The sequence below is a fragment of the Protopterus annectens genome, chromosome 11.part0 (genome assembly GCF_019279795.1).
Source record: "Protopterus annectens isolate FY-2018-M chromosome 11.part0, PAN1.0, whole genome shotgun sequence".
NCBI lineage: Eukaryota > Metazoa > Chordata > Ceratodontiformes > Protopteridae > Protopterus > Protopterus annectens.
In genome coordinates this window covers 1,160,594,359-1,160,618,323 of record NC_056745.1, presented here as the reverse complement: position 1 = coordinate 1,160,618,323, position 23,965 = coordinate 1,160,594,359, and the positions used below count along the sequence as shown (strand labels likewise).

The 23,965-nt window shown below is 37.5% G+C and overlaps 1 protein-coding gene across 4 annotated transcripts in view; it reads left to right on the top strand.

Moving 5' to 3' along the window:
* RELN (reelin) overlaps nt 1-23,965 on the top strand; it is a 3,085,913-nt gene that overhangs the window by 1,903,564 nt on the left and 1,158,384 nt on the right. For all 4 annotated transcript variants that reach the window (XM_044088524.1, XM_044088525.1, XM_044088522.1 and 1 more), the window contains exon 22: nt 6,087-6,199. In XM_044088524.1, coding sequence (XP_043944459.1) covers nt 6,087-6,199 — 113 coding nt within the window. The remainder of the gene's footprint in view (nt 1-6,086; nt 6,200-23,965) is intronic.

The window sequence follows — 23,965 nt, the reverse complement described above, 5'->3', positions numbered from 1 at the left end:
CATACTAGATAGTAAAGCTTCATACTTCCTACTGATAGAGATTGGGAATGGTTCCTCAGACAAGTGGGGTAGTATATTGCAGAGAAAATCTGTTATTTTCCAATAATATTATGCATATGCCATATATATTAATAGTTATGCTGATACATTGAGCTAGAATGTGTTTATAAGTTCTTCCATGGTATCAAATGAATGATTACATAACGCTGCAAAAGCTGCCTTTAACGTCTGTTGTCTGCCTGCTACCACTCTAAAGATATTTGTATGTGTTTAGTAATGCTATGTACATATTTGCAAAAATATCATATTATTTTAAACATCTCATGCATTGTCCACCTGCATATATTGCAGAACAGTGTTTACATATCTAGTTACCACAGAAGTTAGGAATTTCTCTTTAGACAAGTGGCATATTCTGTAACAGAGAATCTAGGTTGTTTTCCTGAAATATTATGTATATATGTTATATTTTCTTAATTATATTAATAACTTGACCAATAAGGTGTTTATGTGGCTCTCCATGGTATGATATGACTGAATATATAATGCTGCAAAAGTAGTCACTAATACCTGCCGCCTACCTGCTACAGAAGTGAGCATGTTTATGCTTGTTTAGTAATTCAGTTTGCATGTTTGTATAAATACCATTTCGATTCTCAGCTGGGCTGCCTCCTTTGCGGAGTCTGCATGTCCTCCCTGTAGTCACATGGGCTTCCTCCAGATGTTCCGGTTTCCTCCCACATTCCAAAGACATGAAGTGGGTGGATTGAACACTCTAAATTGGCCATAGGTGAGAGTGTGTGTGCGAGTGAGTATACAAATTAACTACTGAGGCAGAGCTAGCCACCCAGAGGTGTAAAACCTTGGCTTGAGATGATTGTCACTGCTGAAGTGGCACCCCGGCCCCATGTGCAAAATGGGAAAAACGGTTGAGGATGGATGGATGGTTCGATCGATGGATCGATCATTTTTCAGTAAATATCTCAGGAAATGTTCAAGCATGTGGCTGCAGTGGTACAATGATTAGCATTGCCACCTCACAGCAATAAGTTCTCCAGTTCGATTCTTGGCTGGGGTGCCTTCTGTGGGGAGTCTGCATATCCTCTCTGTGGTCACATGGGTTCCCTATGATTGCTCCTGTTTCGTCCCACATCCCAAAGACATGCTGAAGGTAGAGTGGACACTCTAAATTGTGCCTACGTGTGAGTGTGTGCATGTGTGTGCCTTCTGTGGAAGGTTGGGCACGGGGCTGGCAACTCAGCACCATAAAACTCCACTGCCAATTGTTCTCTGGACCTTTGTTCTGCTGTGGTGACCCCTAATAGGAGAAGCCAAAAGCAAGAGAAGATCATCTCAGTAAATGTTCACCTGGATGCACTGTAGGGCACCATTTCACATGCCCAATCACCCCAGAGATCAGAAATGGTTCTTCAGGTAAGTCAGGTATTCTGTACCATGGAAACTCTGGATTATTTTTCAGAAATGCCATGCATATATATATATATACCATATGTTTATAAGTATATTAACAACTTGAACCAGAAGCTGTTTGAATGGTAATCCATGGATATCAAACGAAAGCATGCACAATGCTGAAAAAAGAAATTTACACTGATAGCTGGTGTCTAACTAGCATTTTTTATAGATATTTACATTTATTTGACAATTAAATATGAAATTATGAGTACCAACCATAAGTATGTAAATATCTTAAAAGCAGAATAGCATCTACAAAACTTCTTTGTAGCAAAATGATAAGCATATCTGCAGAAGCAAAAGTTACACTGATAGTTGAGGTTTATCAACTATAGTTAGATATTCATAGTTTGCATAACAATAATAATCAATTTTACATATTATCAAATTACTTGCTCAATATAAAATTATTTTTTATGCCTGGCTAACATATATATATATATATATATATATATATATATATATATATATATATATATATATATATATATATATATAGAGAGAGAGATTTATAGGTTCATAGGTGTGTACTAGGCTTATGGCCCTGGAGCCTTTACAAGCCTAGCCCAAAAAAAATTGCCCAGGCACAGTGCCACCCAATGTTAGTTCACAGTGCCCATATCCAGTAGGGCAACTGGAATGATCCCTGGAGTGAACTTTCTGTTACCCATCCACTCATCAAGATTTCTCTTAAAGAGGGCCAGTGAGGTGCTCTGCTTGACATGAATGGGAAGCTTATTCCAGAGTATGGGCAGTCTTTGGGAGATGAACCTATCCCTCCAGCATGTTCCGTTAATTGTGGTAATGAGGTTGTGATCTCTGGAGCATGTGGCGCGGGGGGATTGGGATTTCTTTAGGTCTATCATATGAGGTAGGGCTGGGTCGGACATGGCTTTGTAAGTCATGCAGAGATCACCTCTAAGTACATGATAAGAGACTGAGAACGGCTGAAGTTTCGTGTCCATGTAGGACATGTGTTTAAGGCCTAGGATCCTTTTTGTGAGGTACTTTTGTGGCCACTCCAGCTGTTGTAGGTGTCTGGTCAGATACATGCCAAATGGGGCATTATATTCCATGATTGGTCTAATGAGGGATGGGTCGAGAGGGATGATGACCTCTTTCTTCCTGGATCGAAACCTTTGGTTATAAAATGTGCCACGTAGAAGAACTTTCTGACCACAGTGGCAATGTGGTGGGTGAAGGTGAGGTGGCTGTCAACCTGGGTCCCCAGATCTCTTATTTCAAATTTATGTCAGTGTTCAGTGGGCTCCCATCAATGTGCTAATTCATGGGAGCTGAGTTTTTTTTCCAAAGGGGATGATAATGCATTTTTTGGCAGTAAGCTTCAGGCCATGGTTCCACCACCTTTCATTGGTCTCAGAGAGGCCCTTTTGTAGAATGTCTGCATCACCTGGGGAGTTGATAATGACTCCTAGCTTGCAGTCATAGGTGAATTTGGTCAGCTAGAGTCCTTCTGTGTTGGGCTGGACTGCTGAGAAATAGATGCCAAACAGGAGAGGGCCCAGGACTGAGCCCTGTGGGAGTCCACTCATGACTTATCAACAGTCTGACCTGGAATCTGCAACTTTCACTCTGTGGGTCCTGTCTGTGAGCCAATTTGCAACCCACCTAGTGATGTAAAGAGTGATGCCTAGTTTGGTGAGTTTATCAATAATACCTGAGTGGGGAATGGTATCAAAGGCCTTGGCCAGGTCGAGGTAGGCTGTATGCATTGTCTTACCCTCATCCACCGCCTTGGTGACTGCCTCCAAGAAGTCAACCAGGTTCAGCAGGCAGGATCTCCCCTGGACAAAGACAAACTGTGTGGAGTCAAGAGTTTGGAGATTGCCCATATCTTTGTAAAACAGGTCTATGATAATGCACTCCATAGCTTTGCATACCAGACTCATCAGGCTTTTGGGGCAATAGTTCTCAGGGTCTGTAGTTGCTCCCCCTTTATGGACCGGGATGACTGTAGCAGTGTGCCCATCATTAGGGACATAGCCTGAGGTAAGGCTGTGATTGAACAGGGCACACAGATGTAGTGCAAGTTCATTTTGTAGCTCATGTAGGACACAGCCAGAGATATTATCAGGTCCCATGGATGCTGTATTCTTGGCTTTGGACAATGCAGTTTTTACCTGTGCTGCAGAAATGGTGGGTACCAGGCTTTCTTCTGGTATTGTGATAGGGCCCTTTGGGGGGGGGGGTAAAGTTGGCACTGAATCTGTAGGCCAGTATGTTGGCTATATCTGTTGGCTCAGTATAGGAGGTGCCATTGTGCAATAAATCAGAGCAAATCTGGGTATTGCCTTTGAGGTTTTTGATATAGCTATAGAAGGCTTTGTGGTTGTTTTTGGTGTCAGCCACAATTCTGCCTTCATAGCTGGCTTTAGAGGATTTGATAAAGGATATCAGCTTTTTGTTGAAGCTGATAAGGGAGGTTTTCCAATCTTTTAACGTCATCTTTTTCTGCAGCAGTTTCTTCCTTCTGTTGTAGAGTTTATTGATGGCTGGGGACCACCAGATTGGCTTCCTTTTTTGGAGGAGAGAGTCTTAGTTCTATTTGGTATGGCAAGGTCCATGCATTTGTGTACATGTTCGTACAGTGCATTGGTGCATGATCTGGCAGTCATGCAGCTATTTTCCATTGGCATGGGTGCCGAGAAGTTAGACACCTTTGCCTTTAGGAACCCAAAGTTGGCTTTAGAGAAGTTTCTCAGGGTGGTCACCTTAGCAGAGGGTGTAGGTGAGATGGAGATTTCCATTGTGATCAGTTTGTGGTCAGATTTAACCAAGGAGGAATTGACTATAGGTGTGGAGCAACAGTCTCCCATGTTGGTGATAACCAGGTCGAGGATGTTGCTTCCTCTAATGGGGATCAGAATGAGCTGGTCCAGGGCATTGGAATTGATAAATTCCAGAAAGCATTGGGCCTGTACATTGGTACTTGAATATTTTTCCCAGTTGATGGAAGGGTAGTTGAAGTCACCCAGTCTGAGAGTATTGGGTTGGACCTTGATAGATTCCAGGGTGCTTAGGAAGTTGGAGTGAGAGTCTGGGGACATGTTTTAGGTTCTGTAGAAGGCTATAACTTGAATCACCATCTTACTCAGTGTTAGTTGTACCTGAAGTTTCTCAGATGCACTATGCTGGGCTACCAGTATAGAGGTATGAGTATCCTTTAAGAATATGGAGACATCACCACCTTTGGAGCTTCTGGACATATTCTGGGGCCAAAAGGTATGGAATGAGTTGTAGCCTGGAGCGCAGGGGTGCTTTCTGCATCTTTAAACCAGGCTTCCATTACAGAACAGATGTCAACATTCTCCATTTTGAGGTGAGCTTCGAGTGAGTGCATCTTGAGATTTATGTAACCAGAAAACTAGTAACCACAAAAAATTGTATAAAAAAGTTTATTCTCTCATCTTGAGATTTAGACTTCTAGCATTGAGCAGCATGACCCTCAGATTGCATTTGTTTGTAGCTGTTACGGTGGAATTTTGGTCTTTGGAACACTGCCTGAAAAAGACACTATAGTGGTGTCAAGAGCCTTAGCCAGTACCCGGAATCCCAGGGGTGACAGATGCAGGCCGTATCTGGCAAAGCATCGAGGTCTGTTGATCATGTCGTCCCAGGCAGACAGATTCTGGATCCCCTTAGAATGACACCAGAAACTTAGCCAGTTGTTGAAGTCAACCATTTTCTGCTGGTATAGATATACATACATATATATATATATATATATATATATATATATATATATATATATATATATATATATATATATATATATATATATGTATATATATATATATATATATATATATATATATATATATACACACACACACACACATACACATTTGTTTACAGGTAGGTTGGAAAATTGCGTTCTAAGAATTTCAGCTTTGGCTACAGTTGTCCAGGAAGGAACTGTGCTGGTGTGCAAGGGGTGTGAAATTTGACTCAGACTAGGTATGAAAGACTTATCCTAAACCTGCTTAATTAATTACATGCTGAACAGCCTTTGTTAGTTGTATTTAACAAATGCGCTGAAGAAATTGTAATATTCCAAACAAAATACTTTTGAGCAGAGCCACGCCGTGCTTGAATTACATGCCTCGATATATTTCAAATTCTTAGTAGGAACAATTCAGACATGTTGGGTCTCTTTGCAACCTATGCACACCATGACATAAATCACAGTATAAATAATTTTCTATAAAGGCCGTTGTAAACATGCTTGGATGAGTGTAATGTTTTATAGCCAGTATAATTTCAGTAATTGCAAGAGGGAAGACGATGGCAGTGTCAGGAAAGGTATAAATAAACTGCACATTTCTCTTTTGAAGTTGTATCCCATTTATGATTCTATGGCATTTTCAGAGTACGTTTCTGACTGTATAGTCGCTGTCCTTGTTGTGTTTAAGTAACTTTCCTTAGGTCTTTGTTACTGCATGCATTAGAGGATTTGGATTAAAATGTAATGATTTTCTTATTACTTGTATCCATTATGGGAAATACAGATTTTCTAATTTTAGAGTAGCAAATGAGTTTAAACATTCCAGGAGTGCATGCCAAGCATACTGATTTGCTTTGTGTTGCAGGAGTGCCTTCCCAGCATGCCAAGCTGCCAAGAATTCACATCTGCTAGTGTGTATCATTACAGCGAGTTTATGCAGTGGAGGAGAGTGACAGTACCACTGCCACAGAAGACATGGTAAGAGACCAAGTCATTTCGAAAAGTAGTCAAAATGTGATGTTTACTTCTTTTGCCAAATGCCTACAGTGTGCCCTAATATTGTTTGGATTTAGGTTCATTAATGCATTATGTGGCAGTGAAGCCTTCATTGGTGGATAAAGTAGTATTCTCATGCTGGGTCCCCGAGGGGAGGTTATACTATACAGAGGCAATGTTCTAGTCCTTTTTACAGAAGATGATAATCTGTTCTAATCTGTCAGGCATCCAGGAACTCTCTTTAGCTGTAGTTACAAAAGTTATGTGCCTTCACCGTAATTTTCAGAATCAAAATTATGACTAGCTGTTTATTTCTCACAGGAACATATGCATATGCCTGTATGTTGCATAAACATTGTGCAAAACTGTTGATCAAGGATGCAGGAACAGTTTTTCCAATGAAAGACTGGCAGTCCAAAGTGTGCAATATAAAATGAAATGTTCCAGACGGTTTAGTTCTGGAGCCTGTTCTTTTTAGTGATTATATAACTGACAATGCTCTAAAAGTAGATAGACATGTGTTTCACTGAAGGTAGGACAAGATTTGCAACAGAGTTGGTGCAGAATTTAAGATGATCAGGATGTAAAAGGATTATTCAACGCTAGAGGAATTATCAGATGCATGGCAGCTAATGTTTAATGCTTTCATGTGCAGAGTAATGGAAATTGATCATGGTGTAATTATATCAGATGATATAAAAGTAAAAAGTCAGTATGAGAAGGCAGTAAAGATGGCTAAGAAATTTTGAGATGCACATAGAGTGAGTTGCCAGTAGAAACCAGGAAGTTATTCTTCATCGGTACAGATATCTCATAAGACCACATTGGGAAGACTGTACAGAGGTTTAGAGACCACATTTTACATTGACAGAATACAAAGTGCTCAAAAAAGACACTATTTGTACAGAATCTGCCCTAGACAGCATTTCAAGAGAGACCAAAGGAACTTAATATTCATAATATGCACAACTTTATTTAAAGGAGATAGACAGGGGACCTTACATAAGCATTTAAATATCTTATGTCTGTCAGCATTCAAGATGTCAGCATCTTTGACAAGGAGATGTAAAAATGCAATGGGGTTATCAGCAGTAAAAGTATAGAGGGGAGCTTTAGACATATCTAACAACATGGTTGCCCTTTATTAAATCACATTACTGTAGTCACTGTGCACAGTTCTTCAGTTTTCATATGAAGATGATGATCATAATATATCAAAAGAGTTGCGTGCATGCAGACCATAAGAATAAACACTGGAATAAGTGGCCTGCTTACTAGCTAACATTAAGTGATAAGATGAGCAAAATACAGTTCACCGTTCCAGCCTATAAAAAGGCTGTAACATTTCTGGGAACTTAGGCTGTGAAGGAACATGTCTTACATTTTGAGGCTGAGTTGTAAATTCACCATCATGTGTGTGGAATAAAGTATAAATGCTCAGGTCCTCATGTTTCAGTGTGAGCTCTCCAGAAGAATTTTTCAAGGAGGCAAGAATCCTAATCTTCATGTATATATGGGCGGCACAGTGGTGCAGCGGTTAACGTTGTCACCTCACAGCAAGAGGTTCTCCGGTTCGATTCTCGGCTGGGGTGCCTTCTGTGTGGAGTTTGCATGTTCTCCCTGTGTTCAAGTGGGTTTCCTCTGGGTACTCCGGTTTCCTCCCACATTCCAAAGACATGCATCTGGAGCATTTCTCCCCGGGCCTCCGCTGAAAACAGGCTCTGTGGAACCTAGTCGGACATTCCCGGTCAACAAATGTTAAAATAAAAATATTCTAATATTGAAAATGTTACAGAAAATTAAAAGATAATGCCATCTGGCTTTATATTATGGGTCAGACGGTGTAATAGTGTGTACATATGTGATAGATTTCCTATTTCAGTAAAGTGTGGACTTCCAGATAATGTCAGGGAGAAGTGTACACTGCCCTGACATGCCATGGATGAGAACGATATTGGACATGGGATACTAATTCACTCACTCAGTTGTGGAAGAAGTGAAAGGGATCCGTGTTCTACTGGCACTATATGGGAAAGTTAAAAAAAAATCAGAAAACAAATACATACATAATGATACTATACCTTATATAAGAGAAAGGTTTGGCAGCATACATATATTTATGGTGTTCTTCAGCTTTATGACCATGTGGCAGTAGATGACTATCACCTTTGTGTAACCAGAAGTCAGGTGAACAAATGTTTAATGAAACTATGGTCCCATTAAAGTTTGGAATTAAATGAGTACTGCAAAGGTTTTTTTTTTTTTTGCAAATAAGAGGATGAAAATGCCTTGTTTTTACATCATGAAAAGAAAGTTGTTGGTTTAGAGGGCCACTTTAGGGGATTGGTATCTTGTTATAAAACATTATATATAGTTGTTCAACTGAAATGACTGAGCCAAAGTTTTAAATACTAGAGCAATAAATAGGGGGATAAGAAAGACTCATAATGTGTACCTCTGGAGAAGGAACAGCAATAAAAATATGTCTAGCTATCTTGCCAACACTTGGATATTTTTTCATTCAGTGAGAAGAGAAACTGTACAAGTTATTGACGTAGTTTGTGTAAGAAATTGCTAATCCACATAATTGAATACCTTTGCTTTCTGGGATAGCATTGAGTGAAACATGAAAGGGCAGTGGTACCTTGTGAAACTAGTACAGAATTCACTTGACATTTTTTTCTAAGAAGTCTTTTTAAAAATGGAAAATGTTCCTGACATTTTCATTTAAGACCAAAACTGAAACATTAAAATGTTTTTCTTGTAATACCCTTCCACATCCACACAAAACATCAAGAAGAGAATGTGTTCTTGAGAGGAAGAGTTTCTTGCAACTTGAACTTCCCCACTCCCTGAATAGCTGTATAGCTCATTAAAATATTTGCAAATGAGAGCAGAGAATGGGTGCTGTGATATGTTCCACAGGAACATTGATTAGTTTGGATGCGATGTGAACCACATTGTACTGCAAATAACCTGAAAATAAGGAAGAACTAATAGTCACAAGATAGTGAAATTCTGAACACTAATTTGGTTTTGCTCATCAGGGAGACCATGCATGCAATGAATCTCCCGTGAAATTTGTATTTTCACTGTAGTTTCATTTATTCTACTATTCAGTTGTCTGGCTGAAACATTTTTTTCAGGAAAACCCAGTTGTACAATTCCAATAAAATGGACTGGCAATCTCCAAGCAATTTTTTTTGTTTGTTTTTACCCAAATTTTTGTGCCCTTCCCTTATTAGTTAAGGGGATGCATAGAATGTTGCTGCCTGTATGGGGTGATGAGAAGTGACACCATACCCCATCTAAGAAAGCATATGACAAAAAAGACTTCACTGAAAAGTGACTGCCAAATTAACCATATTTGTTTACCTATCTATTATCTGTCTGTCTATTTATCTATCCATCTATTTATTTAACATCTTGTAATGAGGTAAGTGTACTGATCCTTCATGGTTTTAACAAGAAAGCATAATGACAAAATTATTAGAACATTAAACAAAAATGCAATAATATATAAAAAAATGTAAAGAGTGTCAGTACTGATTCAATAAATAATATTACTAATATAATATATATATAAATATAATATGAATATATATATGATAAAAATAAATATGAAATATATATGGGGAATGAAAATAAAGTAATAATGGAATGTATATATATGTATAAAGGAATATATATAGATGAGAACATCTGGTGGGAAGTATTAGATATCTAAGAGAAAATATGTGTAGAAAATAATAAAAATAAGTAACATCTGGTGGGAAGTATTAGATAAAAAGGAGATTGATTTAAATGTATATATATATACAATGTTATAATGTAGTGTGAAGGTAATGGTATGTGTAAAATAGTGTAAAATAGAATGGGTATAAGATGCAAAAATGAAAATAATATATATGTATAAAATGAATATTGTATATATATATATAATGTATGTGAAGATGTATGTGTATTGTGTGAAAATGTATAAAATAGATGTAATGTAAAATGTATATAAAAAAAATAGATGTAAAAATAAAATGTATATATATAATGTATAATGATATGTAAATGAATGTTGATATAAATATAAATATAAAAATAAATATAATAATAATATAATAAATATAATATATATATATATATATATATATATATATATATATAATATATATATATAAATATATATATATATATATATATATAATATATATATAATGATATAAATAAAAATATAAAAATAATGTATAAAAATAAAATATATATATGTATATATATATATATATATATATATATATATATATATATATATATATATATATATGAAGTAGTATGAATGTATATAATAAAATAGTTATGTGATTTAATGTATGTATAATCTGCTTAGGTTTGATTGTGGTTTGATTGAATTCTTTTTCATTTAAAACCATGACCTTTGTCAGCTCTAAGAATGATCCTCCAACCTTTCTCTGCATTCTGTGTTTCATTTCCTCTCTCCTGTGTTTGGTACTACTACCTAATGCCTTGAATGTAAATTGGTGGGAATCTCTACCTAAGATATATATGTTTAGCTAGAGCATTGTTTCGATAATACATTGTCACAAAATAAATATAAAATTTTCTAAGATCAAGAAAAAAAATATAAGAATGTGTTATAAATTCAATTGTCAGAGTAGAAGTGACACTGTGATTCTATGTAGAAAGTGACGAAAGTGATTAGATTAGAAATTGTCAATGTATAGTCATCAATCATGTCATCTGTCACCAGATTGTCTCATCAATAGTTCTATTAAAAATGTTTTTGTCATATAACACTACAAAACAAAGGAATTAAAAAAATCTAAAACAATTAAATGTTTTTCTATAAAGATGAAAAATGTTCTGAATCATCCAGACTTTCCTTCTAGACTATAGGTCTCATTGGTGGGATCAATATGATTCATTTTTGGTTTGGACCTTTATGGGATAGGGATGGTAGGTGGTATATATAAGTAGTATTCATAGAGATTCTTATTCTTTATTAATCAAGACCGCTTAAAGAGATAGTATATTATATTATATAAATGCACATATACATAACAGAGATTCTCTATATCTCTGTACATAAAAATGTATATATATATATATATATATATATATATATGTTAATCAAATGCTTTTTATATATACATATCATTTTTACATCTTACATTACATCATTATCTTCTATTCATACATAAACACATACATCTTCCCCAGATGTATGCCCATTCATATATTCCCACACATACACATATACATTCTCCATAGAGGTTTACATTAATCCCCTTCAACTGAAAAGTTCATTTAATTTGAGTCTGTCTGCTCTGCTTGAATCAAAGAAGATCTCTTTTTTTTTGTTCCTCTGCTTGCATTGCACATTGTGTGTTTGCTAATTCTTTTATATTTTTGGTACTCGTGCGTTAATTCGTTGGACTGCCAAGTCTTTACACTTATTTACCAAAAAATGCAATAATGTCAAAATGTGATACTTTTTTTGATATTGAGCTTCATAAGTTTACAAACAGAAGTACATATAAAGTGCATAGGAATATATACTTTATAAAAGTTCAATTAAGCATGCAGACTAAATACGTCTTAATATGAGCAATTATAGTGACACCTTTTTAGTGTTTTGTTACATTTTGTAGGAAAGGGGAATATGTGCTTACATATCTCCACTGTTGTAACAGTGGAGAAAGATATCCATTTGAAATATGTGTCTTGTTTGCAGTTAGGTATACAGTGGATATAGGCAAGTATGCTATTATGTATGATTTTTCTTATTTGACCTGGCTGAATGAAGTGCTTGTCTGTATTTTGTTCTTGGAAATGCTTCTTTAGGAGTTTCTGAATAATATTAAACTGAGAGTCTCTAATGTTTTGTAGAAGGCTGTTCCAGGCTGCTGGGGTGATCTCTGTGAAAGCCTTTGATAATGTAAATGGTGGTCGAGTAGGCATTTTGCCACTTTGGTTTCTTTGGTTGTAGGTAGTAGTACAAAACTAGAGTTTATTACATAATGAGGGCAATAATTATTGTTTATCAATTTGTAAGTTAGGATATTTAAGAGGAATGTGGCTATTGGTCTGACCAGTAGCCAGTTTAAAATTTTGAACAGGATACAGTGATTTTTGTGGGGTCGAAAGTGCACAAATCATAGAAAATAATTTTCATTTTTTCATTTTTTTCAGTAAATTTATATTTTGTGGAAACTATAGGGCAGGAAATAGCAGGGTGTAGTCTAACATAGAAAATGGACATCAGTTGTAATAGATCTTAACTTTTAGTCGATTTAGGACAGTTTATGTTATAGTTCTTATATCTAGAAGGAAGGTTAGACTTTGGTCTAAATTCAACCCCAATTACTTTGATTAGTTTTAGGTAACCTCTTCATTGAACTTACCCTGCAGTTCAGATAAACAGGCAACTGCTGTGCAAACATCCAATAAGTGCAGTGTACATGGTCACTTAAAATGCAGTTCAGATTTGTGATTAGCTACAATGAGGAAGAGCTCATTATTGGTTAATTTGCATGTCTCTAAATCGAATATAATTACTACCAGTGCTAAACAGCATTTTCCTGAGGTGATTCCCCTGACAGCCCATACATCACATTGATACAGGAATCCCCCTCAATCTTTAACACACACACACACACACACACACACACACACACACACACACACACACACACACACACACACACGCACACGCACAGTCCTCTGAAACCAGCCATACCCCTGCAGACATGCACACACATGCATATACTTACACATCTCACTATCACTACATCTCTACTGATCTTCACTAACCTTACCTGCAGTGGGGTCTCTCCCACTATATATAATGGGGGAACGCAGCATTTTGGCCATATTAGTTATCACAGCTGGCCATGCTCACTTATACAGAAAGAGATTCTCTGAATCAGTTGGCTGTGTAAATCCCTTTTCATAGGCATTTCCAGGGAAGAGCACGTGGCTTATTAACATTAACTCCTCCTCCTCATAATCATTTGCATGGCCATTGGTGAGCTGTGGTGGGCCTGTATCTGAATCAGAAAGGACGACCGTGAGTGGTTGACTGCTCATGTTAGGGCATATCCCTTGTGGTAATCTTTTCTGAATCCTAGAGCTACATCAGATTTGGTTTATAAGGGTTTAATTTAGGTGTAGTAATGTTTAGTTTTGACTTATGCAGTGTTTTTTTTTTTACATTTACTTTGCTGTGGCTGAGAAGCAGTGTTAAAAAAGCTGACTGGGGGAATGCTATTGACGTGCATAACATGGTAATAAAAGTTTTAATGATGTTCACAAGATGTAGGTAAATTTAAATTTAAGTATATAGTTTCTGTAACTATAAGACATATTTATCATACTTTTTATCATGTCATAGTGATACGATAACTCTGTAATGAATAAATGCACTAAATTTGAGTTTTATTATCTCCCTTTAAGTCAATGAAGCAGCTATGATCAATGTGTTGGAGCACCTTCTCTAGTATATATGTATAATTCCTGCAAACTGGTTATCACATGACACAGGTGGAGATATAATGTGCTTCTGCACCATGGTCAACAATTTGGTTGTAAAACGATAAAGTACTTGCTGCACTTTTATTTGTATGTCACCTTACTTCAGATAAGGTGGTCTCCAAAAGAGGCGCACAACAAGTAGCTGACAGGATAGATTTACTAATTAATCGATAAAACAAGAGAGGGTGTCTTTATGTAAAATAACATTAAACAGACACCAAATTGTTCCTTCAACATCATGAGTGATGTTGCATGAGGTCAAACATACCTGAAATAACATTTTACAGTTATGCTAGGGCTTATTTCCAGTTTTGTACTTGATCTTGACGGTGTGATTTTAATGTGTTGCATCATCACTGCAGTAATGTTGCTGTGTATTATTGTCACTGATTCTCTCGCCTAAGTATTCAGTCAGGACTTCTGAATTTCCATTGCCCCTGTGTAATTATTATGACATTCAGCACAGTTTTTCTATTCACTGTTAGCTGTCTCTTTTACCCACAACCACTGATGGTATTATGATCATAGGTAGGTAAGTAAGTTGGCATATCAGGAACAAATATGAAGGCCAGTACTTAAGATGGAACCACAGACGGCCTAATATGACTATCATCTTTATAGTCATCAAGTACATGCGGGAGCTAGAGACTTGATAATGTGAGTCCCAAAACTACAAATAAATTAAGTTTGCTTTAACACAAGTAACAGTGAAATTTGATAGTCACTATTACACATTTAAAGCCTTTATTTATTTATTTATTTATTTATTTATTTATTTTCAGAGTGGCAAACTGTACAGTACCTGTGGCTCTCATACCCCCCAAATACTTAGGTATTCTAACTCTATGATCATGCTGATTTAGGGAACAGGCACTACTCCAAGACAGATGTATTTCAGAGTTAGTATACATTTTCCATACACCCAATTAAATTATTGTAGTTTCAAGGAGTGCAGTTATGGTTCTCAAACATGCAGTGTCAACTCATGCTGGACTGCCATGCCCAAAGTCATGTCTTATACTTAAACAAATTTCTTTTACTCCAATAAAATAATCCAGTGTACGTTTAAAAGTCCCCAAATTTCTTATTGACCTTACTCCTTCTGCCAATCAACTTCAGCTGATGATAATCATTTCACTGAAATATCGTACCCTTAATCTAGATTTATAATTCGATCTTACTAGCCTGTTGTCATATATTCTACTTATTTCACTCTTCTTTTTATGTAGTCTTCTTCATTTGAAAGTAAAAGTATCCCTAAATGGTCTGAGTACTCAGATCAGTTCCCTTCTTGTTATTTTTTACAGGGTAAGCTATTTATCCTAGATGCACAGCTTAGCTTTTTCAAACAAGAGACTTTTCCATGAACTTACATTAAATTATTTTAGATCACTTTATTTTCTTCTTACACAGAGGAGCTCAGACTGACATCGCCTGCTCCAGATGATTGCTAGGAAATACATAGCAGGATTGGTTTACATCTTGAGTTTACTGTGCACTATACTAAATAAACTCTAACATTCTAGTTACCCTTGTATGCATCTTTACTGTTTGTTCTTTAAACACCATTTTACCTATTAGTACACCCATATCATTATCAGAATTTTAGCAAAGTATGTAAAAGTGTCCTGTTTTTAAAACCCTAGTTGATGTATCAGTAGTGATCGATTATTACTGTTTTGTTGTATGTGTGTGTTTGTGTTATATAACTGTGAAACACACACATATGTGAATGTATGTATGTTTGTATTTATGTATATATATATATATATATATATATATATATATATATATATATATATATATATATATATAGAACCCTATTATACATCTATACAATCATTAATACCCAGGTATTGGGTAGCATTTAATCTAATTTGCCAAGCAGTTTCCAACATGTCAACCTTCAACTTGTCATCACCACCTCATATGTCAGGCGTAACTTGACCCAACACAAAGAAAATAAACTTTTTAAAGGTTGGACAAACTGTGGTGTGTATATACAGGGCATTGAGGGTGTTCTTATTTTGACATACGAGGTGGTGATGACAATCCATTTTTCCCTATTTGAAGTCAAGGAGTTACACTTTCTATTAATAATATAATACTTTAAATGTGTAGTCCCACTGTATAACAATTGTTTCCATTATAAGGGTTGGGAAGGTGGCCTAATGGTTAAGGTGTTTGCCTTATAAACACAAGGTGCAGGGTTTGAGTCTCACAAGGGATAATTGGCTAGGCTTAAAAAGGCTCACAAGAGCAGTTAGCTTAGTACTAATCTAATCTATGAATAAGTATTGAAGTGGCCAATATTATCACATATTATTATAGCAATAACCCACGCCTGGGTGTGGGTAATGCTGGATTTACCCACGGTTGGCGTGGTTTGGTCGGGAGTGCGGCCCAGCGAAAAACCAACAGTGGTGGTTATCCAATAAGAATATATCAACTAACATTAAGAAATTATATTAAATTTTATTAAATTTCTTTAAATAAAGATAAATTATTCTAATCTAATGCTCTGCTGCTGGCAGTTGGCTGCTGTAGTTCTGATTCGCTGTGCATGCGCCGGCAGTACATCAGAAGGTACCGAGCTGCACAAGACAGGCATTCTCATTTGTTCTATCCTCTAGAACGCTTATGTTAAATGGGTTTAACATGGCGAGATAGTAAAATACACAAATAAACAGACTCGCTTAGCTTATTTTAGTCTGTCTCTCCGCTGTAATTCATTTAACAAACAGACAAAAAAACAATAAAAAGAGACGGAAAAGCAAGATCTCCTTTGCTTTACATATTGTCTACATGTGTATGTTAATTTAACATAGCATAAAAAAAAAGGCAAAACATTCCTCGCTTTTTTTTTATTTTTGTCGCTATGTTAAAAACTCTTTTAACATTGCGATTTTTTGATATTTATAAAAACGGAAAAGTCGGGCGACACCTTTTCCCGTAGTATATTTGAGATTTATTGAGGATAACTGCTGGTTGGGCTGGCCAATCAGCGTGCGTAGAGTAGGCATTGTATAATATTATTTATTATCATTATTATTACTATTTTGAAAGTTGGGTGAAGCAATGTGCATATTAGTTAAACATATTTATTTATATAATAAACATATACACATATATTTTTATTAAGTATTGTGTTTCTATAGGGATATCAATATATATACAATATTCACGAGTATAATGTGTATTAAGAGTTTTATTCACATATTTTTATACAACATATGTTTTTTCTTTGTTCTTAAAGCAGCTGGAACAGTTTAGTGTGAAATTTCAATTAAACTGATTATTTATTAATGTATTAAGGAAAATGATTGGTTGTTGCTAGATGACGCAACTATTTGTGAATGATTTTAGATTTTCCACTGACTCTGATGAAGTCATTTCTTTTATGGTGAAAGCTTTATGTTTGTGGAAATTGCTATTAAAGCAGAATTATTCTTCAGTTTTTCCTGACTTTGGTCATTTTACTAGTTTGGCTCTCATTGGGCTTTTTTGTGAATATATATATATAAATAAATATATATATATATATATATATATATATATATATATATATATATATATATATACTTTTCTGATAGTGAAGAGGCTAAAACTTTGAGTTCCATGAGCTTAAGGTGACAGATAAGTGTTAGTCCCTTTTTTCTCTGTGAATGTTAAGAATGTATAGTGTAGTGGTGTAGGATAAAGTCTGTACTATATAAAACGGACCCATAATATTCAGTAAGGAAACTGGAAATTTCCAAACATTTTTTGTGACTTATAATAAGTCATATCTTATTATTTTTGACACTTCCTGTCAAAATGGTTCATAGTACTGTGGTTAATTTCACGGAATGCTTACAAATCCTCCTGTTCCCCATGTAAGAAGATCACAAAACATCAGTAATTTTAGTACACTACATCTCTTTTTGTAAATCCATGCAGAAAGATATCATGATATCTCTTTGATTTTATTTAAGACTATACTTCTAGGATTATTTTCTCTATGTTTCCAGAGGTTAAACAAATTAAACTGGTTAGTGTGCAACTATTTCCATCTGTTCTCTGACTCTTTCTTTATATACTTCCCATAATATTCTGTTTCAAATTTCCTGGGAGTTTTGAGGTGATAGCATTTAAAATGTGTTGTAATATGTGTGAGAACTATTATTACATATTTTCAGTTCATTTTGTTGTAGTTGGCTCCTATAGCTTTCCTTCTTATAAAGCATTTCATTTCTTAATGTCAGGTGAGAATTCATCCATTTCTTGTCCTTACTATTCTTGACCTCCCATACACAGGGATTGATTATGGAATTTGATAAGCTTGAAAACATAGGTTCATACTAGGTTCATAGGTTCATATCTCCCATCCATTGGTCAAGATTTCTCTTTTATTAAGTATTGTGTTTCTATAGGGATATCAATATATATACAATATTCACGAGTATAATGTGTATTAAGAGTTTTATTCACATATTTTAACAGTTTAGTGTGAAATTTCAATTAAACTGATTATTTATTAATGTATTAAGGAAAATGATTGGTTGTTGCTGGGGTATATCTGCGATCTCCCATCCATTGGTCAAGATTTCTCTTTTATTAAGTATTGTGTTTGTTATCCACAAAGTATGGTACAGATGGGAAATATATGAAGGTTGGAACATTAAACTTGTCCCTGTATTAGGGCAGGGCAGGTCTATATTAGATAATCGAACTTTCAAAAGTTTGCGTGTCATATGGTCGACACCATATGATCGAACTTTTAAAAGTTTGAAAATCTATCAAAAAAATAAAACAAATAACCTACGTCAATGTTTTAGCCTCCACTCTTTAAATTTACCAACTCTGAGATGGCACTACAGTGCAGAAAAAGGAAATCTTCCCATTCCGCACTGTACAGAGATCTTAGTTAAAATGTTCGAACTTTCAAAAATTCGATGATATGGTGTCAACCATATGACAGTCGAACTTTTGAAAGTTTGATCATTCAATATAGACCCTTGTAGGGTGGGCCCATCAAAACTAATATCCAACATACAGAAAATTTTCAAAATGTCCAAGATTCTTATAGGTTCATAGGTGTGTACTAGGTTAATGGCCCTGGGGCCTTTCCAACCCTAGCCATGGGATTACCCTGGCATCATGCCACCCAACCTTAGTTTCCAGTGCCTGTGTTGAGTAGAGCCACTGGAGTTATTCCCTGGGTGAATTTTCTATTTCCCATCGACTCATCAAGATTTCTCTTGAAGAGGGTCAGCGAGGTGCTCTGCTTGACATATATGGGAAGCCTATTCCATAGCATGGGCAGTCTCTGGGTTATGAAACTGTCCTCCAGTACATTCTGTTGATTGTGGTAATGAGGTTGAGGTCTCTGGAACGTGTAGTGCAGAAGGACTGGGATTTCTTTAAATGTAGCATTTCTAACAGAGCTGGGTCAGACATGGCTTTGTAAGTTCAAGCAGAGATCACTTATAAGTAGGTGATATAAGACAGACAATAGTTGTAGTTTTTTGAGTCTGTCCATATAGGACAAGTGTTTAAGGCCTAGGATCCTCTTTGTGAGGAACTTTTGCGGCCTCTCCAGTTGTTGCAGGTGTCTAGTGAGGTACATGCCAAATGGGGCATTGTACTCAATGATTGGCCTAATGAGGGAAGACGAGAGGGAGACAATGACCTCTTTCTTCCTGGATGCAAAACCCTTAGTAATGAGATGTGCCACAAAGAAAGGCTCTCTGACCACAGTGGCAATGTGGTGATCATAACAGAGGTTGCTGTCAACCTGTGTTCTCAGATTTCTTATAATGCCTTCTGTATTCAGTGGATAGCCATCAATGTGGTAATTCATGGGAACCAGGTTTTTCCCAAAGGGGATGATGACACATTTTTTGGCATTGAGCTTAAGACCATGGTTCTGACACCAGTCGTTGGTCTCAGTGAGGCCATTCTGTAGGATGTCAGCATCACTTGGGGAGTTAATAATAGCTCCCAGCTTGCAATCGTCTGTGAACTTTGTCAGCCAGAGTCCCTTTGTGTAGGCCTGGACTTCAGAGAAGTAGATACCAAACAGGGGAGGACCCAGGACCAAACCCTGTGGGACACCACTCATGACTAGTCGGCAGTCTGACTTGGAGTCAGCTAATTTCACACTGTGGGCTCTATCTGTGAGCCAGTTTGTAACCCACCTAGTGATATAGGGGTTTATGCCTGGCTTAGTGAGTTTTTCTATGATTCCTGAGGGGGGAATGGTATCAAAGGCCTTGGCCAGATCAAGATAGGCTGTATGAACCACCTTGCCTTCATCCACGGCTCTGGTGACTGACTCAAAGAAGTCACCCAAGTTGAGCAGGCATGATCTACCTTTCACAAAACCAAACTGTGTGGGATCCAGAGTTTTGAGATTCCCTATATCCTTGTTTATTAGGTTCATAATGATTCATTCCATAGCTTTGCATATCAGACTCATCAGGTTAATGGGGTGATAGTTCCCAGGGTCTGTAGTCACTCCTCCTTTGTGGAGAGGGATGACTGTAGCAGTGCTCCATTTGGTAGGGACAAAGCCTGAGGTGAGGCTGTGACTGAACAGGGCACACAGGTGAGATGCCAGTTCACTCTGTACTTCTTGTAGAACATAGCCAGGGATATTATCAGGTCCCATAGAAGCTGTATTCTTAGCCTTGGACAGTGCTGTTGTAACCTGTGCAACAGTAATACTGGGTGCCTGGCAATCTACTGGTATTGTGATTGGTCCTTTGGGAGGGTAAAGTTGGCACTGAATCTGTCAGCCAGTATATTGACTATATCGGTTGGCTCGGTATAATAGGTACCATTGTGCAGTAGCTCAGAGCAAATTTGGGTATTGCCATGAAGATTCTTTACATAACTATAGTAGGCCTTGTGGTTGTCTTTACTATCTGATGCAATTCTGTTTTCATAGCTTTAGAGTATTTGATGAGGGATCTCAGCTTTTTGTTGAGGCTGATAAAGGGAGTTTTTCCAGTCATGGGACTTCACCTTATTCTGCATCAGTTTCCTCCTTCTATAGTCAAGTTTGTTATGGCAGGGGACCACCAGATTGGCTCCCTTTTTTGGAGGATAGCATCTTGGTTCTATTGGGTATGGTGAGATCCATGCATTTGTGTACATGTTCGAACAGTGCATTGGTGTATGATTCAGTGGTTATGCAACTATTCTCCATTTGCATGGGTGCCGTGATATTAGCCACCTCTGTTTTTAGGATTTCCAAGGTGATTAGTTTGTGGTCGGATCTAACCAGGGAGGACTTGACTATTGGTGCCGCCCATGTTAGTAATCACCAGGTCAAGGATGTTGCTACCTCTAGTGGGGGTTAGAATGAGCTAGTCCAGGGCATGGCATTGGAATTAATGAATTCCAGGAAATGTTGGGCAAGTGTATTGGTACATGAGTAGTTTTCCCAGGTAATGGAGGGGTGGTTGAAGTTGCCCAGTATGAGAGTGTCAGGTTGGACCCTAATATTCTCCAGGGTGCTTAGTAATATGGAGTGTGAGTCTTGGGACATGATTGGGGATCCATAGCAGGCTACGACCTGAATAGCTGTCTTACCCAATGTTAGCTGCAACTGAAGTATCTCTGATGTGTTATGTTGGGCTACCAGTCTTGAGGTGTGTGCATCCTTTATGAATATGGAAATGCCACCTCCTTTGGAGCTTTGGTCCTAGTTCTGGGGCTGGAAGGTGTGGAATGAATTATAGCCTGGTAGTGCGGAGGTGCTTTCTGTTGCCTTGAACCAGATCTCTGTTACAGTACAAATGTCGATGTTCTCCATTTTAAGGAGTTCTTCGAGTGAGTACATTTTGAGATTTAGACTTCTAGCATTGAGCAGCATGACCCTCAAGTTGCATTTGCTTGTAGCTGTTATGGTCATAATTTGTTCTTTGGAACACCGCCTAAAAAAGGCACTATAGGGTTGGCAAGAGCCTTGGCCAGTATCCAGAAGCCCAGGGGTGACAGATGCAGGCCATCTCTGGCAAAAAAATCGAGGTATGGATACATCTCAGGTCATTCACACCCACATGTACAATGACAGAGTCATATTTGTACCTGTTGTTGAGGGACCTGAGTGCTTGCATTATGTGGTGAATCCTGGCACCTGACAGGCATCTGACTGTTACTTTCTCCTTATTCAACCTAGTGAGTGGGACATCAATGTGCCTCACTATCAAGTCACCAATGACTAGTGTGTTGGCATGCTGTTTTGTCTTAGGAGTTTTGGTTGAGTGGCACACTGTTTTGGAGAATTATGTGTCTCATGATTAGTGTTGTGTTGTGGTGGTCGAGTATGTTTCTGCCTTGGAGTGCTCTGCTGTTTGTGTAGACTTTTATTGAGACCCTCCGTGAAGGTGGGTGTGTGGTTTGTGTTTTTATGTGAATGCAGTGCTGGTGTGTATTCTTAAGGGCTATGTGTTTCATGTGGTGTGGTGCAAGTGTTGATCGTCTCCTCTTGACCAGCTATTCCACTCTTGGCTGGAGAGTGCGTAGCTACCAGTTTGGATATATAAGTGCATCTCTCACAAGTCTGAGTGTTGGGAGGTAAGAGGAGAGGGTTGTCGGTGTACATGAGACTGTTGCTACATTGCCTCAGGATGCCCAAGTTCACCAGATTAATAGGAGAAAGCACAGGGAACTGACCTTTAGACATGCCTGGAGGGGTGGGAATTAATAATAAGTACTGGAGCTGTTTCCTTGTAGAACATTTAGTGCTGGTATCACTTTTGTGTGCTACAGTAATTGCTACAAGAAGTCTGGTAAAGTGCTAGACTAATAAGCTAGTAAAGGTGCATGAGAGGAGAGAACTAGCAGATCTAAAGGAAAAATTGAAGAGCATTCTTTGGCATCACACAGAAGCTTACAAACAGTCCTGGATATAGCAAGTCTCTATCTGGAATAGACTAATTACAGGAAAGGTGGGAAACAAGTGCAAACATGGGCTTTTAAACACAGAAAGGCTTGTGGGGCTCAGAGGTTTACAAACAGTTCTGGATAGAGCAAATCTGTATCTGGACTAGACTAGTTACAGGAAAGGTGGGAAACAAGAACAATTGCGGACTTTTAAATCAGAAAGTTGAAAGAGATGGAAAAACTGCCCAGACAGCCAATAAACTACTATTTCTGGTCCAGAAACCACTCCTCTTGTGGTAGATAGGCTATCTAGTGCTTAACACTCCCACTGACAAGCCAGAAGGCTTTCCTCTAACACAGAAAGGCTTGGAGGGGCTCAGAAGCTTACATACAGTCCTGGATACAGCAAATCTGTATCTGGACTAGACTAGTTACAGGAAAGGCGGGAAAAGCTCAAATCTGGGCTTTTAAACCAGAAAGTTGAAAGATATGGAAAAGCTGCCCAAACGGACAATAAACTACGATTTCTGGGCCAGAAACCACTCCTCCTGTGGTAAACAGGCTACCTACTGCTTACCACTCCCACTGACAAGCTAGAAGACTTCCTTCCAACACAGAAAGGCTTGGAGGGGGTCTCAGAAGCTTACAGTCTTTGATACAGCAAATCTGTATGTGGATTAGACTAGTTACAGGAAAAGCAGGAAACAAGCTCAAATGCGGGCTTTTAAACCAGAAAAGTTGAAAGAGATGGAAAAACTGACAAAACGGCCAATAACTACAATTTGTGGGCCAGACTAGTTACAGGAAAGGCAGGAAACAAGAACAATTGTGGACTTTTAAATCAGAAAGTTGAAAGAGATGGAAAAAACTGCCCAAATGGCCAATAAACCTCAATTTCTGTACCAGAAACTAGTCCTCTCATGGTAGACAGGATACCTAGTGCTTACCACTCTCACTGATATGCTAGAAGGCTTCCATCTAACACATAAAGGCTTGGAGGACTCAGAATCTTACAAACAGTCTTGGATACAGCAAATCTGTATCTGGACTAGACTACTTACAGTAAAAGTAGGAAACAAGCTCAGACATGGGCTTTTAAACCTGAAAAGTTGTGAGAGATGGAAAATAAAAATGCCCAAATGACCAATAACTACAATTTCTGGGCCAGAAACCACTCCTTTTGTGGTAGATAGGCTACCTAGTGCTTACCACTCCCACTGTTAAGCTAGAAGGTTTCTCTCCAAGACAGAAAGGCTTGTGGGGCTCAGAAGCTTAAATAACAGTCCTGGATATAGCAAATCTGTATCTGGACTAGATTGGCTACAGGAAAGG